This window comes from Geotrypetes seraphini, chromosome 6, assembly GCF_902459505.1.
Source record: "Geotrypetes seraphini chromosome 6, aGeoSer1.1, whole genome shotgun sequence".
Lineage (NCBI taxonomy): Eukaryota > Metazoa > Chordata > Amphibia > Gymnophiona > Dermophiidae > Geotrypetes > Geotrypetes seraphini.
Window position 1 is genome coordinate 226,806,743 of NC_047089.1, and position 25,628 is coordinate 226,832,370.

Genomic DNA, 25,628 nt, shown 5'->3' on the forward strand with positions numbered 1-25,628 from the left:
GTTTGTGAATGAAATATTCAATACAGGCTGAGATATAACAATCTGGTGTGTCAATTCCAAGAAATACTTAATAGTAAAGAAGAGCACTTATCTTTTAGCCCGACGGCCGTTTCACTGCCAAGTTTCTTCAGGGGCTATGTCTCTTCAAAACCACACCTCATTCGGCTTTGGAGGTGGAACATTCATTTGGCTCTTCACACACCGGAAAAAAATTTGTTGAACAGTTTTCTGAGGAATCCATTGAGAAACTAAAGGAGTATGATGTAAGACTGCAGAAGCTAGAAAGTGATGTTGGAACTATGGAAAATGATTCAGGCCACAAGTGCTTCAAGGATTAAGGATAAACTGAAGCTTTGTTAACCTGAGTTGCCGGAAAACAGTGTTAAAGTGAAAAATCTATGATTTCTTGTTAGGTGTCATTGACTCGTGTTCGAGTCCTAGCGACTTGATGCATATCATCAAGTTTTTGTGGCAGAATACAGAAGCAGATTGCTGGCCTCTATTCTGCGTAGTATAAATTCTTCATTGTTGCATCAAATGTGATCCTCTGCCTCCAACACTACCCATCTGCTGCTACCCAGATGGGTGATACATCATTAGTCTAACATCTTCGCTTCTATGTGGCCTACCGAAGAATTCATTAAGTTCCCTACAAGTGGCAAAGAATTCAGCTGCTAGGATAATAGCCAGATTACCTCGCTACTCACATGTCGCACCTGTACTGGCTGAACCTCATTGGTTGCCAGTTGCATGACGAATACAATTCAAGATATTGACCTTGGTATTTAAATCTGTTCATGACTTAAGGTGATCTGCCTCTTTATTACAGGCATATGAACCTTGTCGCCCTCTGAGATCGTAATCTAGAGACCTTTTGATTGTCCTTCTGCTTCATTCAGTCATTAAGGTCGTAAATCGATTCCAAATGTTTCAGGTGGCTGGACCTTCATTGTGGAACTCAATTCCAGACTCTATTTGTCTAATTTCTGATTTTTTGGCATTCTGGAAAAGTTTGAAAGCTTTTTTGTTTTCCGATTGGCCTTTTGAAATCTAGGCAATGTGTCATTTTAGCAGTTATCTGGTCTTATTTGGCCTATATTTCAGCTTCAGTGTAATACCATAGTACAATGAATTACAATAATCTAACGGGAGTAAAACAATTGCCCCAACTATTGTTTGAAAACTATTAGTAGAAAGGACAGTCATCAAGAATCAAAACACCACTGAAAATTCCATGACATATTATTGAATGAATCCAACTCTCTGATTATACGTTTCATTGACCACTTTTTAAAAATGAGTTTAGAAACAAAGCAAACCTGTTTCATCATATTTTTCCTTTCAAAACAAATGCATATCCCTCTTAATAAACAGATGTTCTTACATGGTCAACTTGACCAACCACAGGAGATGTGACCTGGATTGTCTACTGGGCTTGGTCTGACCCAGTAAGGCTATTCTTATATTCTTATGGACAAGTGAACTAACCCATTTTTCACATTTCAGGTGGTTGGTCTAGTTGATCATGTGACCAATGGTTCTAGCCCATGCAATCATGAGCAAGCAATCTTTGAAATTCACTGGCTTTTAGTTTAGTCCACTGATCCACAGGTAAATATTGATGTCTTCATGCACTATATCCATAAAGCTGCAAACCAGCAAAATTGTGGGTTGACCCACTTGTCTAAATGACCATCCATATGAACTTTATCTTATAGCATGGAAATTTAGGACTTCTTTTATCAAGACTGATAGGGAAGGCTGGCACGGTCAATGCACTGAAGCCCAAAGAGATTTAAAAGGCTTTGGTGCGTTTGCCACATGGCACTCGCTAACACAGTTTCATAAAAGAAGTCCTTAGAGAACTGGTCTGCTTGATTCTTTTGAAATTTATTGCCGTGTTTGTTAATGTGTTTTCAGAGATATTGACTCCTCCAATTAACATATCTGTGTCTACTGGAAAAGGAAACGCAAGATTTCAATGGAGTTCACCATCAACAATTGGTTCAAAAGATAAATCTTGTTTCATCTATGAAGTGAAACTCAAACAGTCAGATAAGGAGGCCCATTTCAGGGTAATGACCTACAAAGATGTAATTTGATTGGATTTATGATATGATATATTCTGCCTAACAGATTTAGCAGTATATAAGAAATAAATTACATTACATTACATTAAACAAATTGCATCAAGGTAAATTACGATATTACAAAAATAAACCACAAAATAACATTAACATTGCACAAAATAAAAAAGGGGCCCTTAAAGCTTAGCGCTTCATAACAAAATTAGCATACTGTAAATGCTAAGAAACTTACACCCCCCTTTTACAAAACCACGGAAGAGATTTTTAGCTAAATTACCTACCGCAAACTCTCTCTCCCCATAAATCTATGCTCTACAAGGGCAATGCAATCTACGATCCCACTACCTAAGAACTAATTCTGGTAATCTCACATCTGCATATAATAATTGGTAAAATATGTAATATGTATTACCCGATCTTTGTATATAAGCTTTTGTAAAGCTATATGCTAATTGTAAGTCGCTTAGAACTCCTATATGTGAAGATTTGTCGGGATATAAGTCGACACATAACATAAAGATAGGACAGCTATATATAAACCAAGGTGGCAAGGAGGCCCCTTCTGGTGACTTAGACAGGCCGTGACCTGTTCGGGCCGCCGCGGGAGCGGACTGCTGGGCAAGATGGACCTGTGGTCTGACCCAGCGGAGGCACTGCTTATGTTCTTATGTTCTTATGTTAACCCTATCTAGATAGCTCTGAAAATTGGAAGCTAGCCAGACTCCATCCCTGGAATGCCCCCAATAGATGGCTTGAACTTTGATGCCAACCAGTCATTTTTAGCGAAAATAACCAGTTAAGTGCCTCTGAAAATTACCAGTTAGCTGCCGACAAGCAAGTTTGGTTATTGTTTAGTTGATAATCCGCCTTTCCCAAGGTGGCTCACAATGTAAACATATAGAATAAAAAAATACACAAAATATATGTAAATACACAAACAAAATAAGCGACCAGCGCTTACACAAGTGCAAATGCCAAGGGCTCCTTTTACAAAGGTGCGCCAAGCATTTTAGCGTGCGCTAACCACTAAACGTTAATGCGCGCATGTTTGTCTACGGACACGTTAGCGGTTAACGCACGCACATATTTAGCGCTCACTAAATGCACGCTAAAACTCATAACGCACCTTAGTAAAACAGAGGGTTAATGCCCATATTTCATGTTACAAAATAAATGTATCTTCAATAGCTTCTTAAAAGCATCAAGATTGCATTGCTTTCTAATGTGCAAAGGTAGCCAATTCCATTCCTGGGGGGCCCCTACAAGAAGACACACTTACACGTGAGGGTATTCAGTCTCAATTCCCTTACAGACGGCACAAACAAGTCGCCTTGATGGACAGAGCGCAACTTGGATAAAGGGACATAAGCCTGAATGATGCCCACCAAACTCGCAGGAGCCAAGCCATTCAAACACAAATAGATCATCACAAGCTGTCTAAGGTTAACTGGTTGGCAGCTGTTCCTGGCCAGTTAACTCGTGCCAAATATAAGCTGGAGAGTCTGTTCCTTTTTTTTAAAAAAAAATTTCCTAAATAAAGGTGCGCTCTCCTGTAAATGCAGAGTGAATCTTCAGGCCAGTATTTTTCTCCATGCATGGGTATATGTTTTCAAGAATTTTAGGCATGTTACATTGTCACGTCGATATCTGGTGCATTCTATTACTGTCCATTAAATTAGTCTGCAGAAGTCCAGGAAGAAGAATATTTATTTCCAGATTATGATGGGAAAAAAAGATATTCCTTTCAAGTTCGGGCAAAGAAAAACTGTCTAAAAAGCAAGCACTGGGGAGAATGGAGTGAGCCAGTGTTTATTGGTGAAGGTAAGTCACCCTCTGTTTCTTAGCCCAAAGAAAAAAAAACCCTATGGTTTGCCAAAATGTGTATATCAAAACCAAATAAACCAACTGGCAACAAAATTTCAATCCCACTCAGAAGCAACACCGGTGTCTGTTTCTAATCAAAGCATCAATACTGATGGAAAGACTTCAGTACGAGTAAACCAAACACATCGTTTTTCAATTCCTTTACCCCTTACTGCGTCTAGACCAATGGTCCATCAAGCCCAGTAGCCCGTTCTCACGGTGGCCAATCCAGGTCACTAGTACCTGGCCAAAACCCAAAGAGTAGCAACATCCCATCATCTCAAAGAATAGCAAGATTCCGGAACCCCAGTGAGAGCAACATTCCAGAGCTGAGATTGTGATGTCATAAGGGGGGGGGGGATCATCGATCTTACTATGGCTAAGAGTTTTACTTCAAGGCACGTTTGAGCACGAGCACTTTAAAGCTAGACTATGGTTAGCAAAGACCAACTGATGGCAACCACTCACAAAATTTCAATCCCACTCAGAAGCAACACCGGTGTCTGTTTCTAATCAAAGCATCAATACTGATGGAAAGACTTCAGTACGAGTAAACCAAACACATCGTTTTTAAATTCCTTTACCCCTTACTGCGTCTAGACCAATGGTCCATCAAGCCCAGTAGCCCGTTCTCACGGTGGCCAATCCAGGTCACTAGTACCTGGCCAAAACCCAAACAGTAGCAACATCCCATCATCTCAAAGAATAGCAAGATTCCGGAACCCCAGTGAGAGCAACATTCCAGAGCTGAGATTGTGATGTCATAATGGGGGGGGGGGGGGGATCATCGATCTTACTATGGCTAAGAGTTTTACTTCAAGGCACGTTTGAGCACGAGCACTTTAAAGCTAGACTATGGTTAGCAAAGACCAACTGATGGCAACCACTCACCGGTTCAGATAAGTTGAACAGCTATTTGTATTTACTTAAGAATGGTATACAGCGAGTGGTGATGGGACCATAAAGAGCGATGATGGTCCCAGTATAACCATAGTTTTGCTTTAACACATTACAAGTTGGTTATGGGTCTGAGCACTTTACAAATTATTGTATAGAATACATAGAAAAATAGAGCTGTGAGTTAGAGAGTGATTTCTAAAAATGTTGTGATCATAAAAACGATCCAGCTTATCATCAATATCTAAATTTATTTAAAATAAATCAGATTTAGGGCTCCTTTAACTAAGCTGCGTTAGCGTTTTTAGCACACGCAGCATTTTAGCGCACGCTAAACCCGCGCTCCGCGGCTAGAACTAACGCCATCTCAATGCTGGTGTTAGCGTCTAGCACGCACGGCAATTCAGCGTGCGCTATTCCGCGCGTTAATGCCCTAACGCGGCTTGGTAAAAGGAGCCCTTAACGATATACGGGGCAGGATTTATTTAGACTTATTGTCTGGTGCTGGTCACCTATGAGTTGTCTGCCCGGGGTAAAGGAATTGAAAAACGATGTGTTTGGTTTACTCGTACTGAAGTCTTTACATCAATATTGATGCTTTGATTAGGATGCGGTATATAAACTTAAGGTTTTGTTTAGTTTAGTTTAGTTTACAAACATCGGTGTTGCTTCTGAGTGGGATTGAAATTTTGTTGCCAATTGTTTTTTGATATACCCTCTGTTTCTTTACATTTATTTATTTATTATGATTTATTTACCGCCTTTTTTAAGGAATTCACTCAAGGTGGTATACAGTAAGAATAAGTGAAATATAAGAAATAGATGATTAAAGCAGTAAAAATATTCAAATTACAATACAAAATATGGCGTGAAGAGGCATTTTCAATAGGACCTCTAAGTCTGAGGTTGGACGTTTTGGGCAAGGCATCCACAAACCTAGCAGAAAAAAAAAATTTCCATTTTCAGAACTGCCATATGTCTATCTATTATTTCTGAAAATGACCTATGAATATGTTTTGGTCCTTAAGACGTCTATCTTTAGGGGCCATTTTCAAAAATAAAAACGTCCACATGAAAAACGCACAAAAGCAAGTTTTGTAGACGTGCCCAACCACCTTGTCTGATGTCGGCAGAGGAATCCCCATCAGCTGAGACGGTTTTGGGGATTCCTGCTGGCTCAGTTAATGGGGAGTCCCCGTGCCAGGATCAGCATCCCCAGACACCTCCCCTGCATCCCTCCTACATCCCCCAACACTTCTGAATCCCCCACATACACATCCCTGGACCCCCTGGACCACCAAAGAATGACAATGCTGAGAATGACAGGTCTTCCCCTCCCAATGCATCCTGGGATGCAGTGGATGGGGCATAAGGCTCTGATTGACTCAAAATCACCCCAGGGGTCTAGGGATGTGGGAGGGAGGGTCCAGAAATGTTGGAGTTGTGGGGGTTGATATCGGGAAGGGTCCCGGGATGTCAGGGGGGGTCCAAAAATGTTGGGGGATGTGGGAGGGATGTAGGGCTTCATGGCTCAGCTGATCATGGCAGAAGAATCCCCATCAGCTGAGCTGGCAGGAATCCCTGAAACTGGTTCAGCTGATGGGGATTCCTCTGCCCTCAATGTACTGTTTCCCTCCCCCCTGCCCATCTCTGGGTGGTGGAAGGGGGTCCTGACCAATGTTCCCTCTAAGCTGTGCACTTGTGCGCACACACACAACTTGCCGAACCCACGCACACAAATTAAAATAGCGCGCATACAAAAATACATTTTTTCCTAAAATGATTTTCACTGCTAAAATGAAATGTTGCAGAAGACCAGCTGTTCCAATTTCCCATTTATCACATTTATTGAAGCGATATAATATAAATTTTAAGTCATTCACGTGATTCCACTATCTTTGGCAATTGAACTTGACAGATCACGTGCCCCATAGGGCCATAGCCTATGGCCCATAGGATATGAAACACTTCCGATTCTTTGACTTCCTGAAGTTCCGCCATATTGTTTATTTCGTGGAATTGTAGTGTGCAGCGTGGTACTGCGGTTGTATAACTGTATTCATTTATTAAATTGCAACCAGATATAACTCTTAAAATGTCTAAACCGCGAATGGTGAAAAGTGTAAAACGCAAGAGAGCTTTTAGGTCTGAATGGATTGAAAAAATTGTTGAAACGGAGACACCGGAATCTCGAAATACAATGCGTGTTCGACTGTGTGAAATATTTACCTATGACGAAGATGATGGAGTTGTGTGTTGTTATTATCAAGATGCCAAAGCAACTGGAAAATTCTCTACTGCAAAAATATGGGATGATGTTTGGAAACTGGACTTTCTGAAATGCCATCTATCAAGTAAATCTCATACCGACAGTATTAGGAAACTCAGAAGTAAAAATCCAAATTTAAGAGGGGGACTGGTTAACATGTTGCTTGAAAGCCCAACCAAAAAAGAAAACAGGCAAATTAGTAATGAACGGAAGCGTTCCAGTCCTGATGAAATTAAGGTTCTGGTTGACAGTGTTGTGCTGGTCATTAAAATGAATATCTCAATGCTCTCTGTTCAAGATATCAATGAGCACATGGCGAAGTATGTTAGTATATCTGATAGCTGGAGAAGCAAAAACTATGCGTTTGAACTTCTTGGAATTATCAATGGCATCGTGCAAGATGATCGTACGGCAGACATTAAATTAGCAACGTATCATACGTTAACTGTTGATGAAAGCACAGACATTTCTGTCAACAAGTACTTAATACTCTACTTTAAGTATCGGCCAGTCAATTCAAATGAGTATAGGACATTATTTGGTGGGATGCTACAGTTGAAAGCATGTGATGCTACATCAATAGTAATAGCAATTAGGGAATTCTATAGGAAACATGAACTTGACCTGAATAAAATGGTTATGTTCACCTCTGATGGTGCCTCTGTTATGTTGGGCAAAATAGATGGTGTTGCAGCACAGCTGAGAAAAGACATTCCACATTTAGTGCAGCAACATTGTGTTGCACATTGGGAAGATTTGGGACTTTCTGATTCATGGAAAGAAGTAAAATTGATGAAAGAAGTAGAAACTGTAATGAGAACTGTGTACACGTTGTTCTGTCGATCTTCTACTAAACGATGCAAATTTGAAGAAATAGTAGATGCATCTGAATGTGAATCAATTGCTTTCAGACCTCTGAATGAAGTGCGCTGGTTATCTAGACACTTTGCACTTAAAGCAATTATTCGAAATTATGATCCCCTGTTAAAATATTTTGAAGAAGACAAAGATAATGATCCTATTGCAAAGTACTGCTATAAGAAGCTGAACAGTGAACAATTTCATATTACACTTGAAGTTTTGAATGATGTCTTATCAGAACTGACTTCCTTAACCATGGCATTTCAAATACGTGGTTTTTGACACCATTGGAAGCTTATCATCTTGCACAGGGTAAATTGAACAAACTTCAAATGCAATACTTAGGCAACAAGGTTAAGTGGAGTGATAAAGTCAACAGTCTTCTTGACAACAGGATGAGGTCTGGAGAAAAAGTTTCAGTGGATACTAATTCCATATTAACCTTCATCAACATCCTATGTTTGCATCTGGGTGAAAGATTTCCTGAAAATGAAGTTGAGGAATGGTCTGCTTTTGACTGTACAGCAATATCACAATGCGACTTTGACTTCGGAAATGGACATATCAGATCTCTTTGTTTAAAGTATAAACAATTTCTTCCGGAGGAAAGTGTTATTATTCAGCAATATAATGACTTTAAATTCCTTGTTGCAAAAAAAAAAAATCAAAAGCAATCTGATAAACAGCTTTCCAGATATGACGAAATTTGCATTTCAGAATGATCAATTTGCAGATTTAGCAAAATTGATGGACATTGGTGCCACATTCTTAGCATCTAGTTCAGATTGTGAGCATGGTTTTAGTCTAATGAACAATTTTAAGACTAAACAAAGGAATCGTTTACATTTAGAGCATTTGGAAATGCTGATGCGTGTTAAGAGTCACTTTCAAGATGGAGGCTGAACAGATCTTGACAGAATTTATTCTGACTGGATAAATATGAAAGATCGCAGGGAAAATCTTTGAAAACTAAATTGCTGTTATTTTCTAAATTTTAAGTATAAAATGCAATGATACCTTATTTATAGGTAGTGCTCAATGAAGCATTTCAATGAAACATAATTTATGTTTATTGAAATGAGACTTTATGTTACATAAAGTGTAACTAACATAAAGTGTAACTAAAATTACATTGTGCATTCGTTAATTCAGACTAAACTCAAAGACCTGCCCATAAATGAACTCCGGGCCCTCTGGCAATCATTTTTATAGCGCACACAAATTTAGTTTTTCTTTAAGATGCGCACAGATTAAATTTTTTGCGCACACAGCCTATGAAAAATTAGAGGGAGGGCTGACTGAGTTGGCTGGTGAGTCTTCAGTCAGGCACCCCTGCAGCCACCACCCGGCATTTGCCGAATCGGAAAGAGGTCCTCCAACCCTATAAAATCTTGTGTGTGCCGCGGAAGAAAGAGGGCTGACTGAGCTGGCTGGTGAGTCTTCAGTCAGGCACCCCTGCAGCCACCACCCGGCATTTGCCGAATCGGAAAGAGGTCCTCCAACCCTATAAAATCTTGTGTGTGCCGTGGAAGAAAGAGGGCTGACTGAGCTGGCTGGTGAGTCTTCAGTCAGGCACCCCTGCAGCCACCACCCGGCATTTGCCGAATTGGAAAGAGGTCCTCCAACCCTATAAAATCTTGTGTGTGCCACGGAAGAAAGAGGGCTGACTGAGCTGGCTGGTGAGTCTTCAGTCAGGCACCCCTGCAGCCACCACCCGGCATTTGCCGAATCGGAAAGAGGTCCTCCAACCCTATAAAATCTTGTGTGTGCCGCGGAAGAAAGAGGGCTGACTGAGCTGGCTGGTGAGTCTTCAGTCAGACACCCCTGCAGCTACCACCCGGCATTTGCCGAATCGGAAAGAGGTCCTCCAACCCTATAAAATCTTGTGTGTGCCGCGGAAGAAAGAGGGCTGACTGAGCTGGCTGGTGAGTCTTCAGTCAGGCACCCCTGCAGCCACCACCCGGCATTTGCCGAATCGGAAAGAGGTCCTCCAACCCTATAAAATCTTGTGTGTGCCGCGGAACGCGGCCCGCGGATGCATGCCTAAGGCCGCGTGACCGAAGGGGCGTGGCCAAAGGGGGTAGGATACGCCCCTTTGGTGCCCCTTCGGAGCCAGGAGGAGCGAGGAGCATTTGGGAAGAAGAATAATGGGGAAGCGTAAAGCTAAAATTATTTCCTCATTACCATCTAATGTACTTGGACCAATGGATCGCCATCTCTCAGTGTTAACAGCGACATCTGAAGATAGGATTGATTTTCGATCCCAATCCGCTTCTCTATCATCCGGTGAACCCACGCCTCCACCTCAACCTCTAACTCCTTTACCAGAGAAGGCTGATTCCAATTCCCAATCGGGATCGGACTTAGCCTCTCCATTACCTTTAGAGTTGGATTCTAAAAATACTTTAAAGGGGGAACGATCTTTTATGGTGTCTCCTGTCTCTATGCCTACAAGCTCTAATTTTAGGCTTGAGGAGAGTAATAAGTCAATTACACTGCAAGATGTCTGGACTGTAGTGAACAGAATTGAAAATTCCTTGCAGGGCACAGTAGTGAAATTGTGTCAATTTTCTTCAGAAATAACAAATAAAGTGGCTGAGCATGATACTCAATTGGTAGATATGGGAAAGAAATTAGATAAACTAGAAACATCTGTTTCTGTAATTCAGTCATGTGTTGTATCTCAAGTTAAAGATAATACTTTATTACACTTACAGATGGAGAAAATGGAGAATGCTTTAAGATCTAGGAACCTCAGATTTCTGAATTTTCCTTTATCTCATTTTCTTTCACCATTAGAATTACTTAAAATGTATTTAAAAGATGTATTATCTTATAATGGCTTAGAAAATTTTTCTCCAGATAATCTTTATTATTTACCTAGTAGTATTATAAAGATTTCAGAAGAAGGGGGGAAAGATCAATTAGTGTCTCCTGACAGCTTCAATATTTCCCAATTTCTTGAGTCATCTAAGGATTATATAGCCAAAAGAGCAACATTATTAGTCACATTTAGGACTGAGATAGAAAAACAAGACATCTTAAAATTGTATTTCTTGAATAAAAATGCTGTGTTCTGTGGACAACAGATTAATGTTTTTCCAGATGTCTCTAAGCAAACACAACACAGGAGGAAGCAATTCCTACAACTTAGGGATAAAACCTTAAGTGTAGGTGCTTCATTTTTCCTTAAGTTCCCCTGCAAATGTTTGGTGGTATTTCAAGATACCAAATATATCTTTTTGGATCCAACTCATTTAGAGAATTTTCTTATAGATAAACCTAAGTTAGATATTTTGCCTGTTATTAGTGCAGAGGTTGTGATGGAATGATGAAAATGATGATTGTCATCTTGCCTGACTCTAGAATGTTTTAAAATTAAAATTAAAGATGTTGATGTTTATTATTGCTTCAGTAAATTCCAGCACAAATAGTCAGCCCCCAGTAATGTGGTCTTGACGATTACTATTGTTTTAATTGTGAGAGATTATTTCCTTTATATTGTTTAGTTTGCCTACATTGTTATATGTTGTAACAACTGTTAAAAATTCAATAAAAAAAAAAAAAAAGAAAAAAAAAGAAAAATTAGAGGGAACATTGGTCCTGACTCCTGACCACTGGGAGAGTAAGGGGGCTCATGCCTTAAACCCTCCAATGGTCATCTTGTCAGTTTGGTCACCTTTGGGGCACTTAGACCTGCGCCTAGAACTTTTTGGGTGTTGGCGGTATAGAAAAATAAAGTTGTTATTATTATTATTATTATTTTACTTTGGTCTAAGTCACAGAGTGTAAGTTCTGCCTAGGAAGTCCTATAAAAGCTTTGATTATTGCTTCAGGACGTCCAGGTGGAAGCTGAACGCTCTGTGCTTGCTCTGACGCTCATAGGAATTCTATGAGGGACGTAGTAGCACACAGCATTCAGCACATCTTCCGCGCTTTTGTGAAAACGGAGGGGGGGGGGGTGTAAACAAGGGTCACATAACCATGGGTGCCCAGTTAAAGAATTGCCCTTTACCAGTCCATTAATTTGCTTTTTACGTTGTTCATGAATTTTATTTTACAATGCAGGGACTGAATCTAACCTTTGAAATCCATCTCCTTTTCTTCAGGCGGCAAAGTCACCGTCAAGCCTTGGCTAGTTGTGCCAATTGTCCTTTTCTCTATAATGGGCCTTGGCAGTCTCATTGGATTTTTGTGTATGAGGTAATTCATTTATTATTTCATTACCGTGGCTAGATGCTCATCCAGTTTATAAAATGTGTGGCAGCTTGCACGAAAGAAAAAAAATAAATTTTCTGTTGAAGAAAATTGGCGAATTAACCTTTTTCTTTTCTCCCCCCTCTAGATTCAAGGCTTTCAATCTTTTCTTCACTCCTGTACCAGAACCTTCACACAAAATCACAAATTGGTTAATTTCGGAATTAACTCAGTTACAGGTACTCTCTGGTATTTACATGTACGCACGGTTGGGTATGATATATTAGGCCCTCTTTTACTGAACCGTGGTAGAAGTTTCTCCCATGGCGATAAATGCTCAGACACTGCTCCAACGCTCACAGGAATTCTATGAGCATCAGAGCAGCGAAAGGGAGGGCTAATAAGTAATATTTTGCTGGTAATATACGAGTTACTTTTACAAGTAATACATTATTTTTCACTGTAACCTACCTAGACTAATAATTGTAACATAGTCCTATTTCCTAATAAAACCAGCGACTGTTTTATATTACTTTTGGAAAGTAACCTACTCAACAGTGGTCACTCATTACTTTTAAAAGTAATATATTACCAGTGATATATGTTGCCAGTAATATATTACTGGTACCATTACTTTTCTTACCCTTTCCTTCAATGTACCACATTTCCTGCCAATTGACAATTGGTATTCTTTCCTTTCAAATTTAAATTTATTGACTATTGTTCACTGCTTCGTTATCTACTCAGGAAAGATGGTACATTAAACTGTAATAAACAGTAAACCATAAGATATTACTTAGTAATATACAATATTTGCCAGCATATAGAATGCACTTTTTTCCCCTCAAAATCTGTTTAAAATATGGGGTGAGTCTTATGCTCCGGTAATCAAAACTATGAGCTGAAATTTTAGTCAGTCTAAAACTTCTGTTTTATATTAATATACCAAAGAACTTTCTGGTAAATGGTTATTTTATAGATCAATATACATATGACAAAAACCATTAAACAAATTAGACTGGTTAGTGAACTTTCAATTCAGATCCTATAGTATTTACATTTTGAATTTTAATTGTGGGGCAAGCCTCAGAACATGGAGTTGATCTTTCCCATATTTGAGATTTCTTCAAGAAGAAGAAACCATCTTCTCTCGCACTCCTTTTAACATCATAGGCTTGGGACCCACCACCCTACCAAATAACTTTATTATTTAATTATTTTAAATTACTATATGCCTTCCTTTAATTCCTTCAACTGCAAGTTTATTCTATTAACTATTATTCAAATCACAATTTAAAACATCTTCTAAAAAACTTCTTCAATCTTAACTATAAATATCCACCTACCAATCTAATACTCAGGACCGTCAGCTTCCTCTATATATGTGGATAAATTCCTCCAGCCTTTTGTTAAAGCGAGTAGTTCATATATTCAGGATACGACTCACTTTTTAAGGAAGTTATCAGAAATTATTCCAAAAAAGGACTGTATACTGGTTACAATGGAAGTGTGTTCTTTGTACACGATTATTCCTCAAACTGAAGCAATAAAAGTATTGCAACACTATCTAGAAATGCGCTCTAGACCACATCTAGTTCCTACTGAATTCATTCTGGAATTAGCTAAAATTGTCATGACCAAAAGTTTCTTTCTATTCAAGGATGATTTATTTTGCCAAAAATCTAGGGTAGCCATGGGTATCATCATGGCACCCTTGGTAGCAAATTTATTCATGATCACTTTTGAAAATCAATGAGTTTATATCCCTCTAGTTATTTCTTGAAAATGTCAATGTGGTATAGATACATTGACAATATCTTTTTTGTATGGGAGGATACGGAAGAGGAGCTTATGAGCTTCTTTACATACATAAAAGCATGTCACCAGAATGTGAAGTTCACCCATACTTACAATAAAATCAAGATCTCTTTCCTCGATGTATTAGTTACCTGGAATGAGGATAGTTTTCAGACGAATGTTTTCAGAAAAGAAACAGATAAAAATTCAGCGTTGCACTTCTCGAGTTTCCATCCTAGAAGTTTAAAGAAGAGGCTTCCCTTTTCCCAGTTCCTCCGCTTGAGGAGGATTTGCTCTTCAATCTCGGAATTTAAAGATCAATCCATGATAATGAAAGAGAGATTCACCAGAAGAGGATATGCCAACAAGGTTGTGAACACAGCCTTTAAAAGTGTTCTATATAATAATAGAGACCTACTTTTAAAACCAAAACAGGACGATAAACATCAGAAGATAAAGAGGAGGAAAAAGTTTCATGTGTGCTCAAATATGCCAAAAACAGTCCCACTGTGGTACAAATCTTGAGGAAACACTGGCAGATGTTGAATATTGCAGGAAGATTTAAAGATTTTGAAGTACGTATTGCTTACCGCAGATCAAAAAATCTGAAAGAAATTCTTTGTCCGGCTGTATGTTTTGCTAAAGAAATTAATATTTCTGATACAACACAAGGACGTAGTATCTGCGGTTCCTGTCAGATGTGTAATATTATGCAGTGTACGAAGGTGTTTACCAACCCAAGAGATAAAAAGGAATATAGGTTGAATCATACGTCTAATTATAAAACTCGGAGTGTCATCTATATCCTTAGATGTTCATGTAACTTGATCTATGTTGGGCAAACCTCTAGAGCATTTAACATCAGACTGAATGAACACAAGAGCAATATCAGTAGGGGGAATATAATAGCACCCCTTGTCAGGAGTATAAACATGATTTCATTTCTCTAAAAGCATTGATTCTGGACGTGATAAAGCCAGGGAGGAGGGGAGGGGATTTTTAAAAAAATTCTGGCTCAGAAGGAACAACGCTGGATTTTTAAGTTAAATTCAGTGCAACGTGATGGACTTAATAAAAGTTTCGAGTGGCAACATTTCTATTGATTGTTGGTCTAAATAATAAGATGCATTATGGACACTATGGAGATATTGCTAAAGAGCGCCGCTGGTAACTTTCTGTTGCCGGCAAGACGCCATTTTTTTGTTTTAGGCCACCTTAAAAGTTAATTTGTCCTGAAAACGTGCTGGCTATACGTCATGCCGTCTCTCTTAAAAAAAGGAGACGCGGCACCGTGCTTGTTTGCTGCTCGGAACCAACAGAGACGTGAGGCTAAAAGAAAGAGGGTAAACAGTAATGTGTGTGTGTGCGTGCAATTGAATGTACTTTTGAATTTGAGTAGTTTACGTTTGAATCTGTATAGTAATTCTTAGCGGGAAGGGGTAAAACGCGGACCTGATGGACCTCGCGGATCTAAACCCGCACGTCCTTAAAAATCTGAGGTCCGTGCCACTTAGTTAGTTTCTGGCTCTGACAGACCTCGATGACAATTTAGCGCTGACGGATCCGTCTCAGCTTATGGAGGGAAAAGTATTAGGATCCGTCAGCGCTACCATGTCACCAAGGTCTGTCAGAGCCAGAGACTAAAAGTGGCGTGGCTACTTTGCTGTCAATAATTGAATGTTTATGGAGCCCGGATGGTTGGGCCGGGTCCCTGCCACTGCTATCTTTTGCAGGAGAGGTTTTCTGCCAAACTTCATTAAGGGGAATGGTTTTAGTCTCTGGCTCTGACAGACCTCTATGACATTTTAGTGCTGACGGATCCTAATACTTTTCCCTCCCTATGCTGAGACGGATCCGTCAGAGCTAAGTTGTCACCGAGGTCTGTCAGAACCAGAAACTAACTACAAACGGCACGGACCTCAGATTTTTAAGGACGTGCGGTTTTAGATCCACGAGGTCAGTCAGGTCCGCATTTAACCCCTTCCCATTCTTAGCTTTTTCTCGTAGCGTTGCACAAATATATCCCTGATGCAGTGGGTTATAAGTCAGTCCCGCGAAACATAGGCCTCGTCGGACGACCACAATTAAGTTTTAGCAACGGCTGATACTTTGAAAAAGAACATATCTGAGTGGATTTAAGCTAAGTACAAGATAATACTACTTGAACTACAAACCAGTTTAGTTAATGAATTCAAGCACTGTAACCACTTGATGAAACGAACTGAGATGAATTGCTATTAACTGAACTGAGATGAATGGTGACTATATAAATTGAGATGAACTGAAGCACTTTACACAGTATATCAAAAGCACTTATGAAGCACTCTTAAGCACTTTAATATAAAGCACTTTATAATAATTTTTACAGTATAAAACTGTAGAATTCCCTGACGGTCCCGAGTATTAGATTGATAGGTGGATATTTATAGTTAAGAATGAAGAAGTTTTTTTAGAAGATGTTTTAAATTGTGATTTGAATAATAGTTAATAGAATAAACTTGCAGTTGAAGGAATTAAAGGAAGAGGTATAGTAATTTAAATTAATTAAATAATAAAGTTATTTGGTAGGGTGGTGGGTCCCAAGCCTATGATGTTAAAAGGAGTACAAGAGAAGATGTTTTCTTCTTCTTGAAGAAATCCTAAATATGGGAAGGATCAACTCCATGTTCTGAGGCTTGCCCACAGCTAAAATTCAAAATGTAAATACTATAGGATCTGAATCGAAAGTCCACTAACCAGTCTAATTTGTTTAATGATTTTTGTCATATGTATATTGATTTATATTAATATAGCATCACGTTGTTTCTGCTCTCTCTCGGACCTATAAGGTACCTAACTACAGTGTTCCCTAGTTACATTTTTTTGTAGACATAAATAACTCCTGAGAAAACTAAAGTGTCATGGGATAGGTGGCAAAGTTCAGTTGTGGATTAGGAATTGGTTATCGGACAGAAAACAGAGGGTAGGTTTAAATGGTAATTTTTCTCAATGGAGGAGAGTAAACAGTGGAGTGCCACTGAGACCGGTGCTATTTAACTTATTTATAAATGATCTAAAAATTGGAACGATGAGTGAGGTGATTAAATTTGCAGATGACACTAAACTGTTCAAAGTTGTTGAAACACATGCGGATTGTGAAAAATTGCAGGCGGACCTTAGGAAATTGGAAGACTGGGTGTCCAAATGGCAGATGAAATTTAATGTGGACAAATGCAAAGCGATGCACATTGGGAAGAATCACCTGAATCACAGTTACCAGATGCTAAGGTCCACCTTGGGGGTTAGTGCCCAAGAAAAGGATCTGGGTATCATTGTAGACAATACGATGAAACCTTCCACCCAATGTGCGGCGGTGGTCAAAAAAGCAAACAGGATGCTGGGAATTATTTTAAAAGGAACGGTTAACAAGACTATAAATGTCATAATGCCCCTGTATCGCTCTATGGTGCGACCTCATTTGGAGCATTGCGTTCAATTCTGGTCTCCTTATCTTAAGAAAGATATAGTGGCGCTAGAAAAGGTTCAAAGAAGAGCAACCAAGATGGTAAAGGGAATGGAACTCCTCTCATATGAGGAAAGATTAAAATAGTTAGGGCTCTTCATCTTGGGAAAGAGACTACTGAGGGGAGATATGATTGAAGTCTACAAAACGGTACAAGTGGATCAATTTTTCACTCCATCAAAAATTACAAAGACTAGGGGACACTCGATGAAGTTACAGGGAACTTCTTTTAAAACCAATTGGAGGAAATTTTTTTTCACTCAGAGAATAGTTAAGCTCTGGAACACGTTGCCAGAGGATGTGGTAAGAGCAAATAGCGTAGCTGGTTTTAAGAAAGGTTTGGACAAGTTCCTGGAGGAAAAGTCCATAGTCTGTTATTGAGACAGACACGGGGGAAGCCACTGCTTGCCCTGGATCGGTAGCATGGAATGCTGCTACTCCTTGGGTTTTGGCCAGGTACTAGTGACCGGGATTGGCCACCGTGAGAAAGGACTACTGGGCTTGATGGACCATTGGTCTGACCCAGTAAGGCTATTCTTATGTTCTTAGTTCAGTAAATCATTATGGAAATTCATGAAAAAATTATTATTTTTTCTTAAAAATGTGTATAAAAAAAGGGATGCATCTTATACGCCACTGCGTCCTATACGCCGGTAAATACGGTATTACTTGCCCAACACTACCTGTATGTATATGCCTCTCTTAAAATCCTCATATACCCCCTGCCTCAGTTTCTATGAAAAGACTGTCCTCTTGGTTTTCAGTTCTAAATTACAGTATTTGCCTTCAAGACAATACATGTCTGGCAGCAACTGAAATGCGTTACTTAGAGGAAAGAAATCCTAGATACAGACATAGGCAACAAAGCAACTGCTTATAGAATCAGGCCCTTAGGGCCTGATTCTGGGAATAGCACCTGCCGTGATAGACGTCTGCAAAACAGGCGCCTGCCGTGTGTCAATCACCGGTAGACGCTGCTTCCAGAATTGCATCTACTTTCCTCTCCAGATGCCTTAAATGGCAGCATTCTACAGGCCTACATTTAAGGCGTCTGACTCGCGCCTACGAGAAGCGCCTACGGATGCCTAAGGCCACTTTCGGCTTAATCCATGCCTTAGGCGTCCGTAGGTGTGCCTAGGCGTCGTTGTATACATGCAAACAATGCCTACATTGTAGGCGCCCTTCACCCCATTGATTTATTTTTTTTTTTTTAACATATCCCAATTGGTCCGTTAGATGGCGATAGGATGTCTACTGCAATCCACAGTTGGGACGCTGTTTTTAGAATCAGGCCCTTAGGGCTCCTTTTATGAAGGTGCGCTAGCGGTTTTAGCGCACGCACCGGAGGAGACTGGAGAGTGCAGCGGGAGAGGCAGGAGAGAGCAGCCGGAGCGCCGGCGAGGGAAGGAAACCACTCGCTGTATGCTCCGACCGCCTCTTCCTGCACTAAAGTCGGGCCTTACCAATCAGGAGCTGCGAGTCAAAGCAACTCCTGATTGGATAAGGCCTGACTAAGTGCAGGAAGAGGCGGTCGGAGCACACAGCGAGTGGTTTCCTTCCCTCGCCAGCGCTCCGGCTGCTCTCTCCTGCCTCTCCAGCTGTCCTCTCCTTGTTGGCGGTTCGCGGTCGGAAAATACCGCGAATGACCGGGACCGCGCACCACCGACTGCGAATGATCGGAGGAACACTGTAATTTATTTCTCCTTTCATTAATATTTTCACAGAAACCCGAGTACATTTTGCTAAAGCATTAAGGGGTCCTTTTAGCGCGCACTAAAGATTTGCACGCGCTAAATGCTAAGGCATCCATTATATTCTATGGGTACCTTAGCATTTTAGCACGCGCTAAATCGGTTAGCGCAGTTTAATAAAAGGACTCCCTAAGATTTTAACAATAGGATTGAGTGCAAAACTTGTGAAACCCTAGAGAATGAATGTAAAACTAATGAAAAATATGGGGGGGGGGAGGGGGGAAAGGAACGCCTCAATGTGTCCTGTAAAATTGGCCTCCCTTGTGTAGCATGGGAAACTTTTGCTTCGTGAAAGCTTTGCAAAGGCAACATCTCCACTTTTCCGACCTGCCAGGCCTTCATTATATTCATGCAAACCCTAAAGAATAAATGGAAATCTACTAATCAGGGACATTGTCTGATTTGATTTTACCATATACAGAATAATACCTTAGCACGAACCGAATCTGTGACAACAGAGATCGTGATGGCGACTGGGGACAGCTGAGGATCATCACAAATGAAAAGAAAGGCCTTCTCCATACCGAGTACTGAATTGCACCATATGCTGGTATGGATTCTGCGAGCAAATGTTATTCTGTCATGGACTGGAGTCACCCATCATAGAGCTTCCTCTGCGCCTAAATTTTTTTGCAGGTGCATTTGGATAAAAGCAATAAATGCAGCCATAGAAGACAGACAGTGCCCCAGGGAGACACTGAAATACAGTAAAACCTTGGATTGCAAGTAACTTGGTTTGCAAGTGTTTTACAAAACAAGCAAAACATTTTATTAAATTTTAACTTGATATACAAGCAATGTCTTGCAATACAAGTACATACTGGATACGCACATCACAACTGAGCCGATGGTTCTTCTCTGATTCTGCAGGAGTGTAGTGACCGTTCTAAATGAGCGAGGTCTTGCAATACGAGTACATACGGTATACACATGTCACATCATCACGACTGAGCCGATGGTTCTTCTCTCTCTGACGCTGCAGGAGTGTAGTGACCGTTCTAAATGAGCGAGGTCTTGCAATACGAGTACATACGGTATACACATGTCACATCATCACGACTGAGCCGATGGTCCTTCTCTCTCTGACGCTGCAGGAGTGTAGTGACCATTCTAAATGAGCGAGGTCTTGCAATACGAGTACATACGGTATACACATGTCACATCATCACGACTGAGCCGATGGTCCTTCTCTCTCTGACGCTGCGGGAGTGTAGTGACTGTTCTAAATGAGCGAGGTCTTGCAATACAAGTACGTATAGTATTTTGTATTAAAGTTTTTGGGTTGTGGAACGAATCGTCTGAGTTTCCATTATTTCCTATGGGGAAATTCGCTTTGATATACGAGTGCTTTGGATTACAAACATGCTTCTGGAACTAATTATGCTTGCAAACCAAGATTTTACCGTACTCGTTTGCATAAGAGACTAGGCTGAAATGAGAAAACAAAGGGAACAGCACAGGGATGCACCTTTGATTGTACCATATCCTGACTATCATAGCAAATGGCCATGGTGATGCCTTGGGGCATTCTGTTGTGCTAAAGAGCCATGCCTAGTTCAGAGAGCCAGCGAGCAGAGAGACTTCTAATTTTCCATGCGAGGCAGGAAATTGCTGTTTTTTTTCCCCTTCAGATCTTTAGTCATCCTTGGTGTGTTTTTCGCCCCTTTTTTGAACATTTCACGCTGCCAGCCAGCCCCAGTTTCTCATGCACGCGAGAGGGGCTAATCACAGGTGCAGAATCACTAATCTGGCTCAAGATAACTGTGACTGTTCTAGTGACACAGCTGGGGCTCAGAGAAGTGGAAAATGCCTTCTCCCTATCGGAGAATTACATTACATTAGGGATTTCTATTCCGCCTGTGCCTTGCGGTTCTAGGCGGATTACAATATAGAAAATATCTGGGACATTCCAGTAGAATTACATTTCAGGAGAATCCACACCAAGGTTCATATGCTTGTCTGCACAGAGTACTTTTAGGAAAGGCTATAATTTATTTCTCCTTTCATTAATATTTTCACAAGAAACCGAGTACATTTTGCTAAAACATTAAGGGGGTCCTTTAATTAAGGCACTCCAATCGATTTAGCGTGCACTAAAGATTTGCACGCGCTAAATGCTAAGGCATCCATTATCTTCTATGGGCACCTTCGCATTTTAGCATGCGCTAATCTGTAGCATACCTTAATAAAAAGACCCCTAAGATTTTAATAATAGGATTGAGTGCAAAACTTGTGAAACCTTAGAGAATGAATGTGAAACTAATGAAAACTATTTTTGTTTATTTTGACATCAATTCCATTAAATGAAGAACTGAGTTAAGGATTTAAGTCTTATGTCTGGCAATATAATTCTCTAGGGTTAACTTTCTGAATATAATCAACAAGGAACTTTGGGTAAAGGATCAGAATAGCCTGACTTGATTCCCTTGAGGAACTTCCACTCTGGTTTTGACCTGAAAACTTTTGTCTTTTATGTTGTATTACATTAAATTACTTTTCATAGAAATAAAATTAAAAGAAACAAGTTGTTTGTTGAGCTTTATTTCTATGGGGTCGATAGTCACAGTGATTTAAACAGCCCAAAACGGTTCATAGTCAGTCGCGCACGAGACACCAGCGCGCCGACAATCGAGCGCTGACAATTTGGCGCAAGAAAGAAGCGCGCCGCGGGAAAACTTAGTTTTAAAGAGCTCCGAAACGAGGTGTGAGTAGGGAAACCCCCCCCCACACACACACTTTACTGTATAGTGTTCGTGCTGCTATTGGGGGGGGGGGGTTGGGGGGTTGGAACCCTCCATTATAGAAAAAAACGGAACTTTTTCTGATTTTTTTTAGGGAAAAGTTCCATTTCCTCTATAATGTGGGTGGTTGCACCCCCCCATATTACCCCCCCCCCAACGGCAGCGCGAACAGTCCCCCACACCCCCTGTCAGAGCTCTTTAAAACTAAGTTTTCCCATGGCGCGCTTCTTTTTTGCGCTGAACTGTCAGCGCTCAATTGTCGGTGCGCTGGTGTCTGGCGCGCCATTATCCCATCACTGCTCAAAATAGCCCCCGACTGTTTAAATTGCTTGTCTGGGGCTACTCATGAACCAGGCATATTCATCAGCACTTAATTGAATAAGCGTCTAAACCAAAACCAAGTATTTTGTGGGTTGTCTAGGGGTGGCATCAGCACCTATGTTGTTAAATGTCGATATTTAGCACTTAACGTAGGGCTACATTCACTAACCTTCCAATCCATGGGCGATTGGAGGCAGGCCGACCGATTCACCAACCATTTTCATGTAAATGGGGGTGATCGGAGGCACGCCCCCATCCGACGACACGGATCGCTGGGAGGCGATCCCGACGCATGCACAGACCATCTACTTTGACTGCAGATGGTCTGCGCATGCGTTTTCAGTCCGTGCTTTTTTTTCTTCTTCTTCTTCTTAGCTTTTTTTACTCACGAGCCTGTGGTTTTAACCCGCGGGTTTAACGCGGGTTAAAACCACGAGCTCATGCTGCAGGGAAGGGAGGCAGAGCAAGAGAATATAGGGGTGGCAAAAGGCAGGAGAATCGGGGCTGAGAGCAGGGTTTAGCACATGCAACTAGTCAAGTTTCAAGTTTATTATAGAATTTGATTAATCGCCTATTCCAAATTCTAGGCGATGTACAAATCGAACCTGTGCTTCCTTGGAAGCTCTTCTTTTTGTATTTATGTTTTTATGTTTTCCAAAAACCAATAAAATTTTTTGAACTGAAAAAAAAAAATTACAGAGTTAGGGGAAACAAACGTAACTAACAAAAAACTAAATTTACTAAACATAATAAAAAACCAACTTATACAAACATAATAAAACACAAGGAAAGGCTAGGAAAGAAATACAATCTGATTATAAAGAAAAACAATTAAGGTTAAAAACAGTAGGAAAGGGAAAGAAAAAACTATCAAAAGATATAAAGATAAAATGAGAGCCATAAGCAATTCATTTAGTCGCTTGTTTTTGGATTGGCCAGCCCAGTCGGTGTGCCTGCTTTTTGTTAGTGAATCGCGGCCTTTCCTACTTTGCATGCCGTTTCCCCTCATTTGCATGCACGGATCGGAATCGGATCAGCACAGAGGTTAGTGAATTGGGTCGGAGGAAAATCAGGTCGCAAAGGGGTCGCAAACCAATCGGTTCGCTTAGTGAATCTAGCCCAGAGTCCTGTCTTTATGTGGCTCACCTTAACCCATTAGGTTCTGAATATCACATTGAACCGGATACGTTTTAGCCAACTGCATCTACCCGGATATTCAATGCTGGGGTCTGGGCGTGGCTTAGCATTGAATATCTGGAAATAAAGCCAGTGGTGGTCAGCAAAATGCTGACCGCCATCAACCGATTATCCACTCCTATATATCCAAGTAAATCAACTAAGTAACCACACTACTTTAAACAAATTCTTTTCGTGAAAAGACTCTGCAGGTAGACTTTGATAGGATAGGTATATTGATAGGAAATTCCTAACCCACTTACGCCCTGTTTTACTAAAGTGCACTAACCAATTGAATTAGCACGCGCTAAACACTAACCCGTCCATAGATTAACATGCACGTGTTAGCGTTTAGCGCACACTAATCGGTTAGTGCACCTTAGTGAAAAAAAATAAGCCACAGAAACTCCCCATTATTTCTACTGGTGACGGGACAAAGGCGCGCAGACAACTGAGCGCAGGGCTTGATCGCACCGAAGAAAAAACGTATTTTAAAGGGCTCTGACAGGGTGTGGGGGGGAACCCCCCCCACTCTACTTAATAGGGATCGTGCTGCCTCATGCTGCCATGTTGGGGGGTGTGTGGAGGGTGTAACCCCCCACATTATACTGAAAACTTAACTTTTTCCCTATAAAACAGGGAAAAAGTTAAGTTTCCAGTATAATGAGGGGGGTTACAACCCCCCAAATCCCTCACAACGCCAGTGCAATCTCTATTAAGTAAAGTGGGGGGGTTCCCCACCAACACCCCCATCGGAGCCCTTTAAAATACGTTTTTTCTTCGGCACGATCAAGCCCTGCGCTCAGTTGTCGGCCGCGCCTTTGTCCTCGTGCACTTTAGACTATGAGCCATTTCTACTTACCATATATCTTGACTTTGAGAGTTCATGCAAAATCCTTTATACATGTAGTTTTAGACGGAAATGCTGCTACTATTGGTTTAGATCATGTCTGGGTGAAAAGCAGTTGCAGAGATTTCAAAATTAAAATGTTAGTGGATAATTTAATTTAATTTTTTTTTTTTGTAAATCATATATTCATGGTTGTCTGCTGCCACCAGGGCCAATCAAATGGAAAAAAAAAGCAAGGACAGAGCAAGAACAAGTATATTTTAGATCACATTCAGTGACTCCGGCCACCTTGTTGGGCAGATTGGATGGTCGATACGGGTCTTTATCTGCTGTATCTTGCTGCCTTCTGAAACGTTGAAACTTATTTTAGAAGAACTGTAAACAAAATCATAGTATGTAGGAACTGAGGGGAATTTTTTTTTTTTCCATAAACTACCCAGGTACTTTCTAAGCCCACAGGCATTATGACTCACACACTTTGCTTCAGTTCTCAAAAGAAAAGCACATTTTGTATTCTCACTTTGAAAGCTGCCTAAGAAACTTAAAAACATGATGGCAGATCAAAGACCAAATGGCCCAACCAGTCTGCCCATCCACAGCATCCATTATCTCCTCTTCTCCCTATTGGCTAAAGCTCTTTACACCTGCATTGTGAGGCCATAGAACTTTATGATTATAGGCTAAGGTTCTTAACACTTGCATTCTGAAGTCATAGAGCTTTATGGTTATAGAAACATGATGGCAGATCAAAGACCAAATACCCATCCAGTCTGCCCATCCACAGCATCCGTTATCTCCTCCACTCCATAACAGATCTTTTTTTTATTTATTTTATTTAGTATTTATATACCACTTATATCCTAAGTGGTTTACATTCAGGTACTCAAGCACCTTTCCCTTGCTGTCCTGGTGTGCTCACACACTATCCAATGTACCTGGGGCAATGAGGGATTAAGTGACTTACCCAGGGTCACAAGGAGCAGCATGGGATTTGAACCCACAACCTCAGGATGCTGAGGCTGTAGTTCTAACCACTGTGCCACACACTCCCACTGCCACACAGAACCCACTAGCCTGTCCCATACTTTCTTGAATTCAGACACAGTGTTTGTCCCTACCACCTGTACTGTGAGACTATTCCACGCATCTATCACTCTTTAAAATATTTCCTTAGATTATGTCTGAGCCTATCATGCTTGTTACAGTTTCTAGGTCTCGCTGTGTCTTGTCAGGTAGAATCGATGTTTCAGCCATCATGCTGTGGCTTTCTTCAGAGTATTCGAGGCCCCCACCTACCTCGGCTTCAGAAAATTACT

General features: G+C 40.6%; 1 protein-coding gene across 1 annotated transcript in view; it reads left to right on the forward strand.

Moving 5' to 3' along the window:
* LOC117362959 (interleukin-5 receptor subunit alpha-like) overlaps positions 1–20,016 on the forward strand; it is a 40,824-nt gene extending 20,808 nt beyond the window's left edge. The window contains exons 7-11 of the mRNA XM_033950049.1: positions 1,921–2,075; positions 3,767–3,908; positions 12,087–12,180; positions 12,323–12,413; positions 19,646–20,016. Of these exons, the coding sequence (XP_033805940.1) occupies positions 1,921–2,075; positions 3,767–3,908; positions 12,087–12,180; positions 12,323–12,413; positions 19,646–19,711 (548 nt within the window). The 3' untranslated portion in view covers positions 19,712–20,016. The remainder of the gene's footprint in view (positions 1–1,920; positions 2,076–3,766; positions 3,909–12,086; positions 12,181–12,322; positions 12,414–19,645) is intronic.
* The last annotated feature ends 5,612 nt before the right edge of the window (positions 20,017–25,628 follow it).